This window comes from Psittacula echo, assembly GCF_963264785.1.
Source record: "Psittacula echo genome assembly, chromosome: 26".
Taxonomy (NCBI): Eukaryota; Metazoa; Chordata; class Aves; order Psittaciformes; family Psittacidae; genus Psittacula; species Psittacula echo.
Genome location: NC_137761.1, coordinates 1,586,187 through 1,603,030, shown reverse-complemented (window position 1 = coordinate 1,603,030; position 16,844 = coordinate 1,586,187). Strand labels below are relative to the sequence as shown.

At 64.6% G+C, this 16,844-nt stretch overlaps 2 protein-coding genes across 3 annotated transcripts; one reads left to right on the top strand and one right to left on the bottom strand.

Moving 5' to 3' along the window:
* Positions 1-931: 931 nt before the first annotated feature.
* CGN (cingulin) lies at positions 932-14,519 on the bottom strand. 2 transcript variants are annotated; one of them, XM_080634942.1, is made up of 21 exons: positions 14,434-14,519; positions 8,620-9,659; positions 8,352-8,452; positions 8,057-8,126; positions 7,757-7,852; positions 7,348-7,484; positions 6,952-7,093; positions 6,654-6,866; positions 6,303-6,451; positions 5,884-6,025; positions 5,607-5,807; positions 5,182-5,388; positions 4,841-5,098; positions 4,199-4,369; positions 3,928-4,089; positions 3,390-3,479; positions 2,271-2,354; positions 1,939-2,057; positions 1,749-1,857; positions 1,473-1,636; positions 932-1,398 (listed from the first exon to the last, which is right to left on the bottom strand). In XM_080634942.1, the coding sequence occupies exons 2-21, from the start codon at positions 9,634-9,636 to the stop codon at positions 1,257-1,259; spliced, it is 3,774 nt and encodes a 1,257-aa protein (XP_080491068.1). In that variant the 5' UTR covers positions 9,637-9,659; positions 14,434-14,519; the 3' UTR covers positions 932-1,256. The 2 variants fall into 2 exon arrangements, with proteins under 2 accessions (XP_080491068.1, XP_080491069.1); XM_080634943.1 differs by having other exon boundaries at positions 5,197-5,388.
* PSMB4 (proteasome 20S subunit beta 4) lies at positions 14,493-16,780 on the top strand. The gene is made up of 7 exons (XM_080634944.1): positions 14,493-15,036; positions 15,151-15,357; positions 15,681-15,827; positions 15,942-16,023; positions 16,109-16,225; positions 16,309-16,397; positions 16,641-16,780. The coding sequence occupies exons 1-7, from the start codon at positions 14,594-14,596 to the stop codon at positions 16,651-16,653; spliced, it is 1,098 nt and encodes a 365-aa protein (XP_080491070.1). The 5' UTR covers positions 14,493-14,593; the 3' UTR covers positions 16,654-16,780.
* The last annotated feature ends 64 nt before the right edge of the window (positions 16,781-16,844 follow it).

Sequence of the window (16,844 nt, the reverse complement as noted above, 5' to 3'; positions counted from 1 at the left end):
AATTGCCACATAGCAGTGTGATGAGCTCAGCCGGCCTCAAGTTCACCGCCAGCCCCAGCCCTGTGCGGTCACCGAGGCCGAGCTGGGGCCACGCGGCAGCTCCGGGATGCAGACACCCCGTCCGGAGGGCTGGGGCAGCGGGAGGCACCGCAGGCTGACAGTGCCACTGCCTTGGGGCTGGGGGCAGAACCAGGACCGGTCAATGTGGGTCGCACTCAGCCATGGGAGCCGGCACCTCCCCTTGGGCACCTGCAGCCCCCTCCCCACTGCGGTGCCCCAGGGGGAGCCAGGGCCCAGGAGCCCCATCCCTGGGGACACTGAGGCACAGGGTGGGGACCGCGGTTGACCTGGGCTCCAACACACGTGTCCGGGAGGAGCCGAAGCCAGAACCGGTTGTGCCGGCCCGGCTTAGCCGCAGCGGGGACGCCGTGGGCGCGGAGCCCAGCGCTGGGCACGGCCCTGGGCGGTGGTGATGCAGAGACAGGACCCGAGAGGGGCCGAGGGTGTCCCTGGTGTCACCAGCACTCGTGGCCCTGCCAGTTCCATCCCGGTTAAACATCACCGCGGTGCAGGTGGGGAAACTGAGGCAGCAGCAATGAGGCAGGCGGGAGCCCTGGCCCCAGCCCAGCTCAGGATGGAGCCAGCTCGAGGTCACGGAGGGGAACTGCGGTAACCACCTGCCAATCACTGCAATGGCACTAATTAGCAGTTGGCAGGACTCCCATCCACTGTAATTAGCGATAACAAGGATTTATCTCTAGGCCAGATCCAGCGGAGCGGGGAAGGAGCTACGTGCCCCGAGCCGGGCAGGGCCCCGGTGGCACAGAGCCCCGTGTGCCGCAGCCTGTGCCATGCCCCTGGCCCTGATGGGTGATGAGCCACAGGCCTTCAACCACTCGGTTTTATTTAAAACCCCAGGTGGGGAGGGAAAAGGCAGTGGGGGACGAGGGGCAATTGCATATAAAAACAACCAAGGATGCCCTCAGCACCCCCCCGGCTGGACCCAGGCACCGAGGGGCACCCCGGCTGTGGGGAGCAGCTCCCCACTGACAAAAAGCCACAGTGCAAATGCACCCTGAGACCCGTATGAAGATGAAGAGGCAAGAGAGTGTCTGAGGGGACTCCCCAGCCACTGCTTTGCCTTCATGTCATTGGTGTTAGAAGAGTTTCTGCATGGAGCAGCCATAGCAGCATCCCTGGCCGCTTTGTTGCCCAGCTCTGGGGCTCCACTCCAGGCTGTGACAGCACTGGTGGCATCAGCAGGAGCTGGTCTGGAGGTTGGCCTCATTGAGCAGCGAGGCGATGGAGGAGGGCCCGTAGGCACTGTCGAACTCCTCGTCCGAGCTGAGCTGGTCGTCTTGCAGGGAGGAATCAGCGGCTGAGCGGGCGGCTTTGCGCCTGGGGATGGAGAAAAGAGCTGAGCCCCAGCCTGGGGACATGGCTGGGCCCCCCTCCAGCACCACGGCCCCTACCAAGCCTCCTTCTCCAGCGCCTTGATGCGGTTCTGGAGCTGCTCATTGAGCTCATGCTGCTCCTCCAGCTCCCGCTGCGCCTTCTTGCGGGCGCCCTCCAGCCGCTCAATCTCCTCCTCTGCCTCATCTACTTGACGCTTCAGGGCCTTCACCCGCAGGCTCAGCTGCAGGGAGAAAGGGCAATTGCCATGGGATGAGGATGGCTTGTGCAGAGCAAGCACCCAAGGCAGGGTCCTGAAGCTGATGGGCACCCAAGGGCTCCCATATGCCACTCACCTGGTCCTTCTGGTTGCTGACGTTCTGCCGCTCGTCATCGATCTGGATGGTCAGCTCCTTCACCTTCCTCTCCAGCTTGCGGTTGGAGGACAGCAGGACGCTCTTCTCCCTGCGGGGAGGCAGTGGGTGGGGAGGGCACTCAGTGACAGCAAGGACCCCCCCCCGAGGCTGAGGTCTCCATGGCCAGTACCTCTCCTCCGCCTGCAGCTTGTCCTGCAGCTCCTCCACCTGCGCCTCCAAGTGTGAGATGTTGCTGCTGGGCTTCTGCAGCCCCTCCGAGCTGGCCAAGCGGCTCTTCAGCTCCTTGTTCTGCAGGAGAAACCCCCTCAGAGCTGTCCCCATCAGCGAACGGGAATGATGGGACCAGGTGGAGGACAGGGAAAACAGCAGGAAAAGCTCCTTGGGAACACAGCCCCTTTCTCAGAGATGCTCTAGGGAGGAGCAGGGCTGGACCGAGGTGCTTTGCCCTGCATCCCTGCAGGGTCCCTCTGCTGTCCCATGGCCCTCACGGCTTGGCCGTACCTGCCTCTCCAGCGAGACCTTGTCACACTCCAGGTCCTGCCGGCTGGAGCGCTCCTGCAGCAGCTCTGCCCGCAGCTGCTCCATCTGGGCACAAGGACAGGGCACACGTTGGTTCGAGGCCACCGCAATTCCCCCCCAGTGCCAGCAGCACCGCAGAGCACGGGCGGACTCATCGCACCCATTCCCACGCACGCAGCCGCGATCGGCGTCACCAAAACCCCCAGCGAGAGGATTTTGGTTCCTTCCTATATTAGTTACCACCGCTCTGGCCAACGGCCCAGGACGAGGGCTGTGATGTTCTGCTGGAGGGTTTAAACTGGTTGGATTGGGATGTGGGGACCCGGCTGCGCTCCCAGCCCTGCGGGGGCAGGAATGGGTTTGATCCACTGGTGCAGCAAAACCAGAACCGCCCCAGGGGCCTCTCCCGGGTTGACCAAGGCAGAAGACGCGGCTTTGCGCGTTGTTTCAAAGCGAAGGGAAGGGGAGCTCACATGAAAACTGGCTCGAATGTTATTCGAGCAGCCCCAGGAGCAACTGCAAGCATGACCCCTGCAGTGGTTTCATGCACATCCTATAGGCTTCAGACATATCCAAGACTCACAGGAAGTCTCCCCTGGGATGTGCCCCTCTTTCAGATGGAAAAGATGGGAAACGCACCCATTTACCAGCTTGCCATAGCCTGGGGGGTGGGAATCCCCTGCCAGCCCCTGGCAGTGCGGGACAGGAGGGGGACAGACTGGAAGTGCAGGAGCTGCCGGTTCTGGGATCAGTGCCACAGCTCCAGGAGCCACTCAGAGCTGCAGCACGGGCTCTGGCTTTGAGGGCAATACACAGCGGGGTTAAGAGGGAGGCACCATGTGAGCTTCCTGCACAAACACAGAGCCTCCTGCCCAGCTCTGGGCATCGCTGCCTTGTGCCAAGCTCCTGGCATTTCCGCTCACGCCCGAACCAGCTTTTCTGACACCGTCACCTCGGTTGTATTCGGGGACAGGCTCTTTGCTAATGACTCATTATTAATGGGGGTTTAACTCTGGTGACCACTTGTATCCGAGGACCTGAGTTATCCGGTGCTGTTGTGCCAGGCACCAGCTGGGATCGGGGCGGCATCATCTGCCCTACCTGGTCTCTGCTCCGGTTGATCCTCTCTGTCAGCAGCTCCACTGTGCTCCGCTCCTCATCCAGCTCCACCTCCAGGCGCTTGGACTTTTCCTGCGAGGAGATGGGAGCAGAGGAATCAGTGGGGCCTCAGGGTCCCTGCGGGCTCAGGCCAGCGCTGGGAATGCTGGAGGAAGGGGGTTTGCTCCGACGACACTTCCAGTCCAACAGAACCCAGCCGGCCCGGGAGGCTCCAACACAGCCCTGGAGGCAGGGTAAGGGGGAACCTCGGCCATTAGACACGGCAGCTTGATGCTGTGCGGACCCCTGTGCACCCATCACCCCGCTGCGGGGGAGCTACCCACAAAAACAACCTCCTGCGGTGAGCGGAGCCGCAGGGAAGCACCGGATAGAGCCCAAACATGACAAACATCGAGACGAGCGCTGCCGGCCGCGGGCCAACCCCTCGCAGCTGCCGCGGGATGCCTGGGCCAGCTCTGCCCACTGCTGTCAGCGCTGAGCACTGCAGCCCCGGGGGGAGCCGCTGAGCGCTGCTGCCCACCTCCAGCGCCTTGACGTGCCGCGAGCGGTCGTCCTGCGAGCGTCTCTTGGACTCCATCTCCTGCTCCAGGTTGTGCAGGCGCTGGAGCAGCACCTCCTTGTCCAGCAGCACGCTCTCCCGCTCGGCCTGGCTGTCCTGCAGCGCCTGCTTCAGCCGGGCAACCTGTGGGGAAGAGGTGTCCCAGTCTGAGGTGTCCTCAAGCTGCCCACGGAGGGATGGAGGGGATGGTGCGGGGGCTCACAACGCACCAGCGCTCGCCCATAGCCCATACCTCGTCCTGCAGCCGCCCCATGCTGAACTGCATCTTCTCCACCTCGGCGCCCCGATCCTTGGCTTGTTTTTGGGAGTCCGTGATCTCCTTCCGTGACTTCTCCTTGAACTCCTCCAGCTGTGACTTGAGCACAGTCAGCGAGCTCTGCGACTCCGCCGTCATCTGCTCCAGCTGCGGAGGAGCGGGGACAGCTCAGGAGCTGGGGACCAGCCTCTGCACCCTTCCTGAGCTGACGGGACTTGAGGTGGGAGAAGATCCCTGGGGGCATGGGGCTGGGGGGACATTTCTGCCCCATAGGGGTGCAAGCCCTGTAGAGCAGCCTGAAGGACCCCAGGCTCTCAGCAGGCACCAGCCTTTTGCAGAAGCCACTTGGGAAAGAGCAGGAGACAACATGGCCCTGGGACATCAGGGGATGCTGATCCCTGGGGACAGTGTGGCTTTATGGGGCCTCCTGGGACATCTGGGAAGGGTTGGTCCTAAATGGCTTCATAGGGAAACCAGATCCATGCCCAAAGTCCTGGATCCCCCCCCTAACCCAGCAGGAGCATCTCAGAGATCCTGACCCACGGCACAGGGGTCGCGGCACATGATGCCCCATGGAACCCGGGTCCTGGGGGTGTGAGCAGCCCCGGAGGCACCAACCTCTTTGTTCAGCTTCTCCGTGGTGCGGTCGAGCAAACGCTTCTGCTCCTCCAGCTCGCTCTTGGCGTGCTTGAGCTGCTCCTTCTGCCGCTGCTCGTCCTGGTAGGATGCGCTCAGCTCCTGGTGCTCCTGCACCAGCCGGGCCAGGCTCCGCTGTGCCTCCTCCAGGCGGGTCTCCAGCGACCGCTTGGCCATCAGCAGCTCCTGCTCCCGCTCCGTCGCTTCGCCCAGTGAATCCTCCATCTGCCTGCGCTCTGCCTGCAAGGAGAGAGCTCTTCAAGCTCCTTCCCGTGGCACGGGAACAGCGCGGGGCAGCTCAGGAATGGCTGCAGCCCCAGTACCTCCAGTTTGGTGACCTTCTCCTTGAGCCGTGTCTGGGAGCCCTCCCAGTTCTCGCCCATGCGTTCATACTCCTTCAGCTGCGACTCCATGCCAAGGACCTTCCTCCTCAGGTCATCGTTCTGCTCCTGCACCTCCCGCAGGGTGGACTCCACCATCTTCCTTGCCTGCTCCATCTCCTCCCGCGTGCTCTCCAGGGATGCCTTTGCCTGCAACGCAGACACAATGTGGGGTGGACCAGGGGCCAGGTGCTCAGCCAGGGGGTCTTGGGGGCCAATTTGGGTTCACTTCCATTGGGAGGAGCCCCCGGTGCACGAATCGGGGGCTGTGAGTTTGCCCCACAGGAAGGTGCGAGGAGCATCCCACAGCCACGACCACCCCTTGGCTCATGGCCGGGTGGGGACAAAGCCCTTTCCCCTGCGCTCACCTTGGTGGCCTCATCCCGCTCCTCCTGGAGCTGCCGCAGGTCTCTCCGGTACCGCTCCAGCTCCCCATCACGGCTGCTCGCCTCCTCCCGCATGGTGCCCTTCAGCGCCGCCAGCTCCTGCTCCCGCTGCCGCAGCCGCTCCTCCTGGCTCTGCTTCTCTGCCATCACCTCCCGCTGCGCCTCCCGCGCCTGCCGCAGCTCCTAGGACAGAGGAGATGGGGAATCAGGGCCATTGGTGCTGGGTGCAGGCCCTGGTGCCCCCTCCCTCGGCACCCACCTTCCGCAGTGCCTCCAGCGCGCTGGGATCCACCGCGCTGCTCCGCGCTTGCTCCGCATCCTCCCGGGCGGCCGCCAAGCGCTCCCGCAGCTCCCGCAGCTCCTCCTCAAACTCCTCCCGCTCCAGCTTCACCTGCAGCAGCCTGGAGAGGGGCAGGATGAGGCCATGGCCACCCAAACCCAGCCCCATGCCCTCGTGTCCCACACCCCTGTTCCCAGGTCTCAGAGTGCCTGGAGAGCAGCACCTGGCTTGGCCATCGCCTTTCCCCTCACATGCCCAGGGAGGAGGAGGAGAACCAGCCCCGTCCCAGCTCCCAACCCATTTTAATGGGGTCTGAAGCAAAGATCCTGATGGTGGTGAGTAGCTGGACCTCCCCAGAAGCTGCTCACACCTCCAGCAGCCCCAGCCTCAGCACTTACTCCTGCTTGGTGCTGCGGAGCTCGTCCTTGTTCTTCTGGAACATGTCCCGCCAGTGCCCCGTCTCCTCCGCGCTCTCCTCCAGCTCCCGCTGCAGGTTCCTCACCACGGTGTTGATCTTCTGCCTCTCAGACTCCAGGTTGGCCTGATCCTAGATTGAAGCATTGAGCACACTCACCCTCAGAGCAGCATCCTCATGGGATGCTCCAGTGATGCTGAGGAGATGGGGGCATGAGATGGGGCAGAGCGATGCTCCAGTGGGGAGAGTTTGGGGCAGGACACAAATCCCATTTCCAGCTCAGGACCATTTAAAAGGGGCGCTCACAGTCACCAACTCCCAGCCAAGTCCGGACCTGTGAGATGCCCTCCATGCTGCGCCGCAGCTGGTCCATGTCGCTCTGGTACTGCTGCCGGACGCGGTCCAGCTCCTGGTCGTGGCTGGCCACCTCCTCCTTGAGGGCTCCCTTCAGCGCCGTCAGCTCCCGCTCCCGCAGCCGCAGCTGCTCCTCCTGCCGCTGCCTGGAGCTCAGGGCCTCCTCCAGCTCCTCCCTGGTCTCCAGCAGCTCCTGGCAAAGGTGACAGCGGGGCTGGGGGGCAGCAAAGCGGCACAGGGGGAGGGATGCTCGCCCCCCAGCGCGGCCATCGCAGTACCTTGTACAGGGCTTCGGTGGCTGGGGCCGCGCCGGAGCCCTTGCGCAAGCGATCGAGCTCCCGGGTCGTGGCCAGCAGCCGCTCCTCGCAGTCGCCCAGCTGAGCCTCCGCCTGCTCCTTGGCTGTTTTCACCTCGCTTAGCCTGAAGGGAAGCGCAGGCCCTTCACAGCCCGGCAGGGAACTGCTCGCCCCTTGAGACCGGTCCCCTCTGTAGCCCAAAGGGCTGCAGCACCCACCCGTGAGCTTGTCCCAGCGTGTCAAAGGGGACGGGGACAGCAGTGGTGACAGCCCTGCGCTCCCTCAGCCTCTCTGCATCTCCAAACCTCCCCACCTTCCAGCAGCATCCCCACACCCTGCGTGTCCCCAGCCCTGCGGAGCTGCGGAAGCCGCTCTTACTCTTGCAAACTCCTCTGCAGCTCCTGGCTTTTCTTCTCCAGGGCCACTCGCAGGCGCTGGATCTCCCCTTCAGCCTCCTGCGACCGAGCGGGACCGCCCCGCGCCGGCTCCCGGGACAGCTCCAGCTTCTGGCGGAGCTGCAGGAGGGTGAACACCGGTTATGTGCCCCCCGCCCCGGGGCAGGGACTGCAGCGACGCTCCCTGTCCCCCCCCTCAGCATCTCCCCCAGCACCCTGAGACACCCCAGTGGGGTCTAAATCAGATCAGGAGGAGTTTTGGTCTCACCCAGGAACCAAAGTCCGAGTGAAAGGGGCTTGGAGCAGGGACCCATTGCGCTCCCCCTGCCAGGATGCAAGCTGCAACCCCGTGCCCCCCTCCCCAGACCTCCCAGCCTTCTGCCTGGCTTCACCTTGGTTTCCTCATCGAGCTTCTCTTGCAGCTCCTCCACTTTCCTGGCCAAGTCTCTGTGCAGGGGCTGGGAACACGCCTCGTCCTTTGCAGGTGCCTGGAGAGACCCCCCCCCGGGCTCATTCAGGGGGGTTGGGGTGCTGCAACCCCCGGGGCCACCACTCGGTCCTCAGCCACCTCCTGCCGGGTCCTGTCCCCGGCACATTGGGATGCAGCCCCAGGAGAGTGGGGGACCCCGGGCGGGCTTGGGGACTGGTCTCCCCCGTGAGCAGGGAGCAGCACAGGGACGGTCCCAGCTCACCGCCAGCTCCTGCATCTTCTCAAGCAGCCGGGCAGTTTTCCTCTTGAGGGAGATCTCGCTCTCAGCGCTCCTGTGGGTGTCAGAGCGGGGAGAAGAGTTTGTGGACAGGGAGGATGGAGCAGGGGGACTCCAGAGCCAGGGACATCCCCAGCGCTCCCCCAAAATCCTGAGCATCAACTGGCTGCGGCAGCATTCAGCTCCCAAACCACCCCCCAGCATCCCAGCCGCAGCCACTGGGACTTTGGAAACGGGGCACGGAGCAATGGGGGCACTCGGGAGGGCTTTGGGGGCTCACCCGTCCTTCAGGATGCTGTAGATGAGCTCCTTGGGGTACTCGCTGCTGCCGGGCTGGGCGACCTCCCGCTGGTCCCGCAGCAGGTCTGGGGTGGATTTGAGCTGCCGTAAGGGATAAAAAGGCTCAGCTCTGGCCAGGACACGAGTCCCTCCACAGCCCTCTAGGTCCTGCTGCTCCGGAGGACGCTGGTGCTCGCCCTGGCGCCCGTGCCCCCTCAGTTAAGGAGCTTGCTACCCTGCGGTCCCAGCAGGATCCAGCCCCCCGGTACCTGCAGCTCTGCCTGGGCTTTGCTCTGCAGCTGCTCAGCCGCCGGCTCCTCCACGCCCCGGTTCACCCTCTGGATCCTCATCCCTGCGTCCTCCATCCCCCCGGCTCCGCTCGGGCGCCTCAGGCTGCCGGTGGGCGCCGAGGGCTGCGGGCGAGCGCCACCGGCCTGGCGCTGGGCGCCGCTCCGCTCCCTGGCATCGGGCACATCGCGGTGCGAGACGCGGCCGTCCAGGCTCTGCGAGCGCTTCCTCTCCTCCGAGGGGACCCGGCCCCTCCTGGCTGCGCGCCCTCGCTGCTGCTGAACCTTCCCGTCGAATTTGCTGATGAGCGAATCCACCGAGGAGAGGGGTTTGGTGTCCACATCGCTGCTGCCGGCGGCCACCGCAACCTCCGTGTCTGAGGAAGGGTCCTGGGCCACAGCCCTCGAGCCGGAGGCTTTGCTCCGCTCCGGTGCGATGCTCAACAAGCTGCTGCTCTTGCCGCCGGCCAGAGCCCGCTGCTGCCGGGTGCCGCTGCTGCGAGGAGCGCCGGCACCGGAGGGCTCATCCGCAGCGGCCAGGAGCAGATCCCCGTGGGACTGCGTCCTCCGCAGCTCCTCCCGGGGCAGCCGCTTGCCCGGCAGAGGTTTGGGCTCCTGCAGGGGGGCCGGGGCTCCGCTCGGCTCCTCGTCCGAGGAGGAGCCGTGCCGCGGCTGCCGCCCGCCATAGGGGTTCTCTGGCAGGTCCGAGTCGGAGCTGATGGAGCCGGAGGGCCAGGGGCCGGCGGCGGGGGTCGGGTAGGAGCCGTCGCTCTTGATCTGCACCCCGAAGGAGTCGCTGCCCTTCTCGCCGCTGTTGAGGACCACGAAGGGCTGCCCGGCGATGCCCTGCACCCGCACGGCCACCCCGTAGGAGCCGGGCTTTGCCCGTGCCTTTGGGGGTCTTCGGGGCTCCTGCAGGTCGTTAATGAAGCGGATCTGGACGCCGTAGTCCACCGGGCTCTGCTTCTCTGCCACTGCAGCACTCGCCGGCCGCTCCATCCCCAGGGCTCAGCACCGCGGTCCTGGGAGGGGAGAGAGAGGACGGAGTTATCCTCGGATCCAAGACGGTGCTCAGCGAGTGTCTGGCAGTGCTTTCTCATGAGGACGAGTGCCAGAGGACACCGGTGCCAGCGCTGCAGAGTCCCCAGGACAGGATGGGGACAAGGTTTGCTGTGCCAGCCGCTCGCGGGGGGACGCTGGGGAGGGCAGGGAGAGCAAAACCCCCCTTCCCCACACGCAGCATCGGCATCCGGACCCTCACCACGCGCTGCTGCAGGACCCCGGGGAGGCAGAGGGCAGGCAGTGATCGCAGGCAGTGATCCCAGCCGGGCTCCGCAGCCGGGCTCGGCTCCCGCTACTTCCCAGAGCCTGCGGAACGCCGCAGCCTCGCTGCAGCCGGAGCTCGGGCGTCCCTCAGCATCACCCCAGCGCCTGCGGCCGGGGCAGCCACCCGGTCCCGTGGGGAGGGGACAGATATGAGCAGTGACATATTGGGAACAGTGTGATGTAACCCTCCCCTCGGCCCCGGCAGCTCCCAGGGCGATGCTGACCGGCAGGAGACCGGCAGGAGCAGAGGATGCGGGGGGATGAGCTCCTCTATAGGCACCTGGGAGGGGTTAAATGATGGAAAAGCCCCAGATCAGCCCCTAAACTCTGCAGCATCGCCCCGAGCACCAGGAGCAGCAGCAGCAGCTCCTTTTCCTGCTGTAAATAAACTGGATGCTGGGAGCAACACGAGGTGCCGAGTACTCAGCTTGCATCCCGCAGGGTGTCCTAGGGGGACCCCGGAACACGAAGTGACCCCGAGCCAGGCAGGGAGATGCTTAAACCCATCCTGCACTTGGAGAAAAACACCGAAGCAAACCCAAAGCCCTCGGCTTCCAGCTCAGCTCCATACATCACCCCCAAAGCTGCCCCAGCCCACAGCAGGAAGCAGGCAGGGATGGAGCAGCAGGATGCCAGGCACACCCTGGCTCTCTCACATCGGCCATGAGCCCACATCTCTCGTGCCCACCCCAGGGAAGAAGCCGGAGCCCAAGTGCCGTGGGACGCAGCTTCCTGCTTGAGGGACAAGCGGCAATGGGGATGCCGGGCTCGGAGCAGCAGCGTGGCCGCAGGCAGCAGCGGATGCTGCGCAGGAAGGACGAGCATTTGCTTCCCCGGCCCTGCCAGCTCCCCACCGCTGCCGTCTGCTCCCGGTCCCCGGCCAAGCCCGGCAGGGGCAGCTCCTGCGGCTCCTCCATTTGCCAGAGTCACCTCGGGGTCTCCTGCATCCCTCCCCAGAGCCGGCAGCGAAGGCAGCGCAGGCAGGGACCAGCTCCTCACTTCAGAGGCAACGGAGCCCAGGAGAGAGTGCAGGGAACAGGGTAAGAGCCCGCTCTGTGAGTTCATTATCCCTGCCCGGTGCTAATGAGATCAGCCACAGACACCAGCCTCTAAACCCCCCCTGACCCTGCAGCGAGAGCCCCTGAAGCAAATCCCATCAGTGCTGTCCCCTCCGAGCGTGGGGATGGGGGTCTGGGAGGAGCAGGACAGCACCAACCTGCAGTAGGGAACTGAGCAGAGGGAACCAGCTTCAGCAGCAAGAGTCGGAACTTTCCACGGCTGCTGTGTCCAAAGTGCAGCGGGTGATGGGGGAGCGGGCTCAGCCCCGCCGCTATCGGGGTGGGAACCGGGAGCCCTGGGCGCAGCACCCGCCTGGAGAAGACCTTTGGATGGGTGGCGCGGGGCGGCGCAGCACCACAGCACCATGACAGCATCACGACAGCGCAGCATCGCATCGCCACCACCGGCAAAGGACACGGCTCAGCCCCAGCGCCTGCCCTGGCACGGCCGGGAAGCAGGTGGCGAGTAACCACAGCGCCGGATGCGGCCGGGGACGCCGCTGGGCTCGAACCCAACTGGCATAGCCCGGCCCACAGAGAGGAGGATTTGCACCGGCTCGAGGTGCGGCTCCGCTGCTGGCTTTGGGGAGCTCTGGCAGCATTTGGGGAGCTGGGAGGAGGCAGGTGAGCCAGGCCCGGCTGGTCAGCAGCCAGGAATGCCTCCCTCCTGCTGGAAGGGCTCCAGCTTGCAGATAAAGGGCTGAAGCCAGATCACATTCCTGTGTGGGACAGCAACACCCAGCCCCAGGCTGGAAACACAGCCCCAGGAGGGGGTTTCACTGGAAACCACAGGGAAGGAGCCTGGAAGCAGGCAGGATGGAGAATGAGGGCTAAGAATAGGCTGCCTATTGTCCCCAGGGCCTGTGCCGCGCTCAAACGCACCTTTCCCTGCCCTGGGTCAGACTGGCAGTGACAGCAGCACCGAGCCGCGGGGGTCCCGCACCCAGCCAAGGCAGGACCAGAGCCGGCAGAGACCTGACCCCCAGGAGGGGTCTCTGTGGTGGTCACACAGCTCCAGCATCACGCTGCGGGCCGGCAGGGCCGCGATGGCCGGCGGCCAGCTCCGCTCGCCCGGGGCCGCGGTACAATGAGCCCTTTGTGCCGCCGACGTTAACCCAGAAAGTTGTTTTGCAATGAGCAGGCGGTGCTGGAAACGCTCCTACGCTGAGCGCGGCTCTGCCCGGCTCCGCTCCCTGCCAGCGCCTCAACCGGGGGAAGAGGCGCCGGCTCAGACCCATCTCCTCCATCAGCCGCGCTGGTTTTGGCTCATGGCACAGTTCAGTTTGGTTTCCCCACAGCTCAGCCCCATCGCAGCGCTGCTTGCTCAGCCCTGGCCAAAGTCCGGGGCTGATCCCCGGTGCAGGCAGCACAGCCGTACCTGCACCCTGCCCATCATCGGCACGGACCGGCTGTTCCTGCTCCCTGCAAACTCCGGAGCCCGAAACCCCGATAAGTCCTTGGCCAAGCACGTGAGCCGCGTCCGGGCCGGAGGAACCCGAAACCAGGGCACCGGTGTCATGCGACAGGGACCGGCTCATGTCAGCATCGTGCCGCTGCCGAGGCCTGGAAGAGGGATGTCCAGGGGGAGATCAGGGTCACTCTGCAGGGGATGGCCCCTGGGGCTCCCACCGGAGCTGATAAGAACCGAATTCCATCGCACTTCAACCCAGCCCAGCCGCAGGCAGAGCCCTCGGGTTAATCAACAACTCAGATACTGGAAAATCCTGTTCCCTGCCGCTCCCAGGGCCGGGTTTCAGGAACCAAAAGCCTCGTCCCGTCCTGCGGGACCCAGCGCCTCCGGGTCAGACCCAGAACCATCACCACACCTAGCGCGGTGCTCCGTGACCACCGACATGGCACAAACCACACCGCAACGTGCTCACCCCAGCACCAGTCCCATTGGTTTAGTGGTTTCTGAGCAAATGGTGTTTGAAACCAGGATTATTTTGACCCACACGCTCACGAGGATAAGTATTTCCCAGGGGAACACTGTCAGGGAGCAGGGAGGAGCCCCAGGGGCATAACGTGCATCTGTGCTGCAGGGCTCGGATGCTCTGGTTTCACCCCACACTGGGCACATCGCGGTCTCCTTGTGTGTTCCAGACCCAGCTCCAGCATCCCGCTATCCCTCGGGCACCCCAAAACCACACCCCGACGGGCGGCACCCTCAGAGGCGATGCTGCAGCTCCCACCCAAGACAGAAGATACTGAGGGGAGGATGCTACAAGTACCATAGCCACGACGCAGTGTGCGAGGGGCTCCATCAGCAAACGGCACCTTATCTGCCTGGATGGAGATGGAAACACAGCTCGAATGCAAACCAGCTCGACTGGTCAGAGAGCAAGGGCAGCCCGGAGCAAGCCGCAAACACCCTCCCAAACAAAAGCCTGTAACAGGGGACAGAGGATGGGCACCGGGCAGCGATCCTTGGTGAGTCAGGACCTCGAGAGGCAAGGAGTCAGTCAAACGGCAGCAGGGACGGCACCCAAGCCCTGGATTTTTCTGTCTTATTTAAACAGGCTGCTAAAAATACAGCCCTGGGAGCGCAGTGAAGTAGGGCAGCTCCTGGCATTAAAGTTTCAGGAGGTGCCACGTTACGGAGGGCCTGCGCCCGGCCCGCAGCAGCCACAGCGCTGCCGCTGCTTCCCTGATCCCACCAGGTCCAAGAGGCTTTACCCTGCTCCAGGATGTAACTCACCCTCCTGCCCCTCACACAAGGCAGAGGTTCGTTATCCCTCTGCTAATGAGGAGCAGCAGCGGCAGCCGTTGCCAGCGGCCTGATGGAGGGATGCTATGGGACCTCTCCTCGAAGGACAAGAGCACCTGTAGATACAACTTCCAAAGGGAAATGCAAATCCCTTACGGAAGGGACAATCTCCATAGGGGGCAGGTAAAGGCAGGTCCCATTCAGGGCTATAGGTGACAGCAGATCCCTGAGGGAGGTAGCTGGTAGAAGAGGGACAACTCAGGTCCCTCCCCAGCTTGGGGCTCCCTATAGGATCTGCTGTAGGGCAGGTGACACCCCTATGGGGACTGCAGTAGGATGGAGCACAAGCCAAGGACAAGGGGCCCACAGTGCCAGCTCCTATAGAAGCTTCTAAAGGGCAAGAATCACCCTCAGAGGAAAGTCCCCGCAGACCCGGCCCCTATAGGCTCTACCATAGGGCAGAGCACAGCCCAGGGAGTGCAACAGCACCAGTCCCATCCCTTATGGGCACGACAACGCCAAGGCCAACAGCCCCGGTGGGCCCAGCCCCTACAGCCTCTGCCATGGGGCAGGGCACATCGCGGGAAGGCAGCACCGACCCTCGCTGCCCCATAGCCCAGTGCCCCCCCCGGGTCAGCAGCACCCATGGCCCCGGCGGGCGCTGCCGCGGGGCAGGACCCGGTTAGCCCCGAACCCCGCACTCACCGCCCGCCGCCGGCGCCGCTCCCGCCGCTGCCCACCGCAACCTGTTACCTTAGCCCAGGCCCCGCCCCCGAGCCAGCCCATTGGCCAGCGCCGGTCCAGGCCCCGCCCCGGGGCGGAGTCAGACCCGCCCCCAGCCCCGCCCCAGGAGGGCGATCACGTGATGCTCCCGGTGCCGCCGGCAGGGCGCCGCCATCTTGCTGAGGGAGCGGCACCGTCACGGTCCCGAACCTCCGCGCTCCCCCCCCGGGAGGGACCCGCGTTCCCGGTGCTTCGGGCGCGGCGCCGGGGCCCGCGGGCCTGCGGCGGGGAGCGGGGCGAGGCCCTGGGGGGCGGCCTCGGGAGACTTCCGCCACTCACAAGATGGCGCCCGGGCCCGCCCTCCCGCACGGCTCTGACCCCGCCCAACGGACGGCGGCCGGGAGCGGCCGCGCTTCCTCCGCGCGTGCGCAGGGCGGGCCGCACCGTCACCAAGATGGAGGCCGGGACCGCACGGATGCTGCCGCCGCCGCCGCCGTTCTGGGCTGGGGGCCCGGCCCCGGGGCAAGCGCACGACCCCTGCGCGCCCGGCCCCGCCGCGGGGGTCCTGCCCCTCACCCGCACCCTGTGAGCGCTGAGCGGGGAGCGAGCGGGGGGCTCCGCGGGCAGGGATGGGCGGGAGGCGCGGCTGCGGTGGCCGGAACCGGGGCCCTGCGGCCGCGCTGACGGTTGGGTCTTCAGGAGCCCGATGGTGACGGGCACCTCGGTGCTGGGGGCGAAGTTCGACGGGGGGGTGATCATCGCCGCCGACATGATGGGCTCCTACGGCTCCCTCGCCCGGTTCCGCGGCATCTCCCGGCTGCTGAAGGTGAACGACACCACCATGCTGGGAGCCTCCGGTGACTACGCCGACTTCCAGTACCTGGCGCAGGTCATCGACCAGATGGTGTAAGTGGCCCCGGGCACTGCTGCGTGCCGTGGTCCTGTTTCCTCCCGGCTTCCAAAGGCTCGGAGGGGGTTAAATGCGTTCCCTGAGCAGGGATAAAACTGAGCTGAAGTCCTTGCGCAGTCCCCTTGGTACCCAGTGTCCTCTCCAGCTCCCTGCTGAGCACCGGGGGGGAACCGGTTTGAGTGATCCCTTGGGGCCTTTGGCTGATTCACCCCCTTTACAAGGGGTCTTGGTTGAAAGCTGCCTGCGGGGAGTTTGTGGGAGGGTTCCTGTGTCCGGGCGGTTTCCGGCTTTAGTTGGGTGAAATTCCCATCTCAATTAGGATCGATGAGGAGCTGCTGGGAGATGGTCACAGCTACAGCCCGAAAGCCATTCATTCCTGGCTGACAAGAGTCATGTACAACCGGAGGTCCAAGATCAATCCGCTCTGGAACACCGTTGTCATCGGAGGCTTCTACAACGGCGAGAGGTGGGTGATGCTCCTGCACCTCCTTCCCTGGGGTACGGAAGCCGCAGGGGGCTCTGGCTGGGAGCTGAGTCCGTCCTCGATGCAGCCACCACGCTCACGGCTCTGTCCCGTCAGCTTCCTGGGTTATGTGGACATGCTCGGCGTCGCCTACGAAGCCCCCACGCTTGCGACAGGTTACGGAGCGTACCTGGCTCAGGTAGAGTTGGCCCTGGCTTGGCTCAGCTCAGCTCTGGGCGGCAGCTGCTGAGCACGTGGGGGGGTTTATTCTCTTTTCCCCACAGCCACTGATGAGGGAAGTCCTGGAGAGGAAATCCAGCCTCACGCAGGAGGAGGCCCGCGACCTGATTGAGCGTTGCATGAAGATTCTGTACTACAGAGACGCTCGGTCCTTCAACAGGGTGAGCGCGTGGGCGCACAGGGCTGGGATTTGGGCATAGGGATTCAGGCTTCACTGAGAGCTGCCCATGTTTTCTGTCCTCAGTATGAAGTAGCTATTGCGACGGAGAAAGGGGTGCAGGTGGAAGGACCCCTGACCCTGGAAGCCAACTGGGACATAGCTCACCTGGTCAGGTAACGCGCCCGTGAGCGTCGGTCTGAGGCTGGCACAAAATGAACGGGATAAGGGCCTGTAATGCTTCTGCTTCAGCGGAGTCCCTTGGGAATGGGGTGGGTTTGTGGGTGCACCGAGGCTTTGCTGCCTTCGTGCTTCCCTAGATCCCATGTCACTGGCCGGCAGTGCCCAATAGAAGCAGAAGTGCTGACTGTGTTGGTGCCGCTGGTGCCACCCTGCCCTTACCAAACCCCTTCTTGCAGTGGCATCGAGTGACCCCCGGAGAGGTGCCCAGGCCGCCGTGTCCACGTTACCACCCTTTGTATGTGCTGTAAATCTGTTGCTCCTTTTGAAGCTCCGATTCTGGCTCGTTTTGGAAGTGAAATAAACCTGTTAAGACAAAGCTTTGTGTTTGTGCTACGGTTGGGATCCTGTTTGGGGGATGCTCCGAAACTACTGACCTCAGA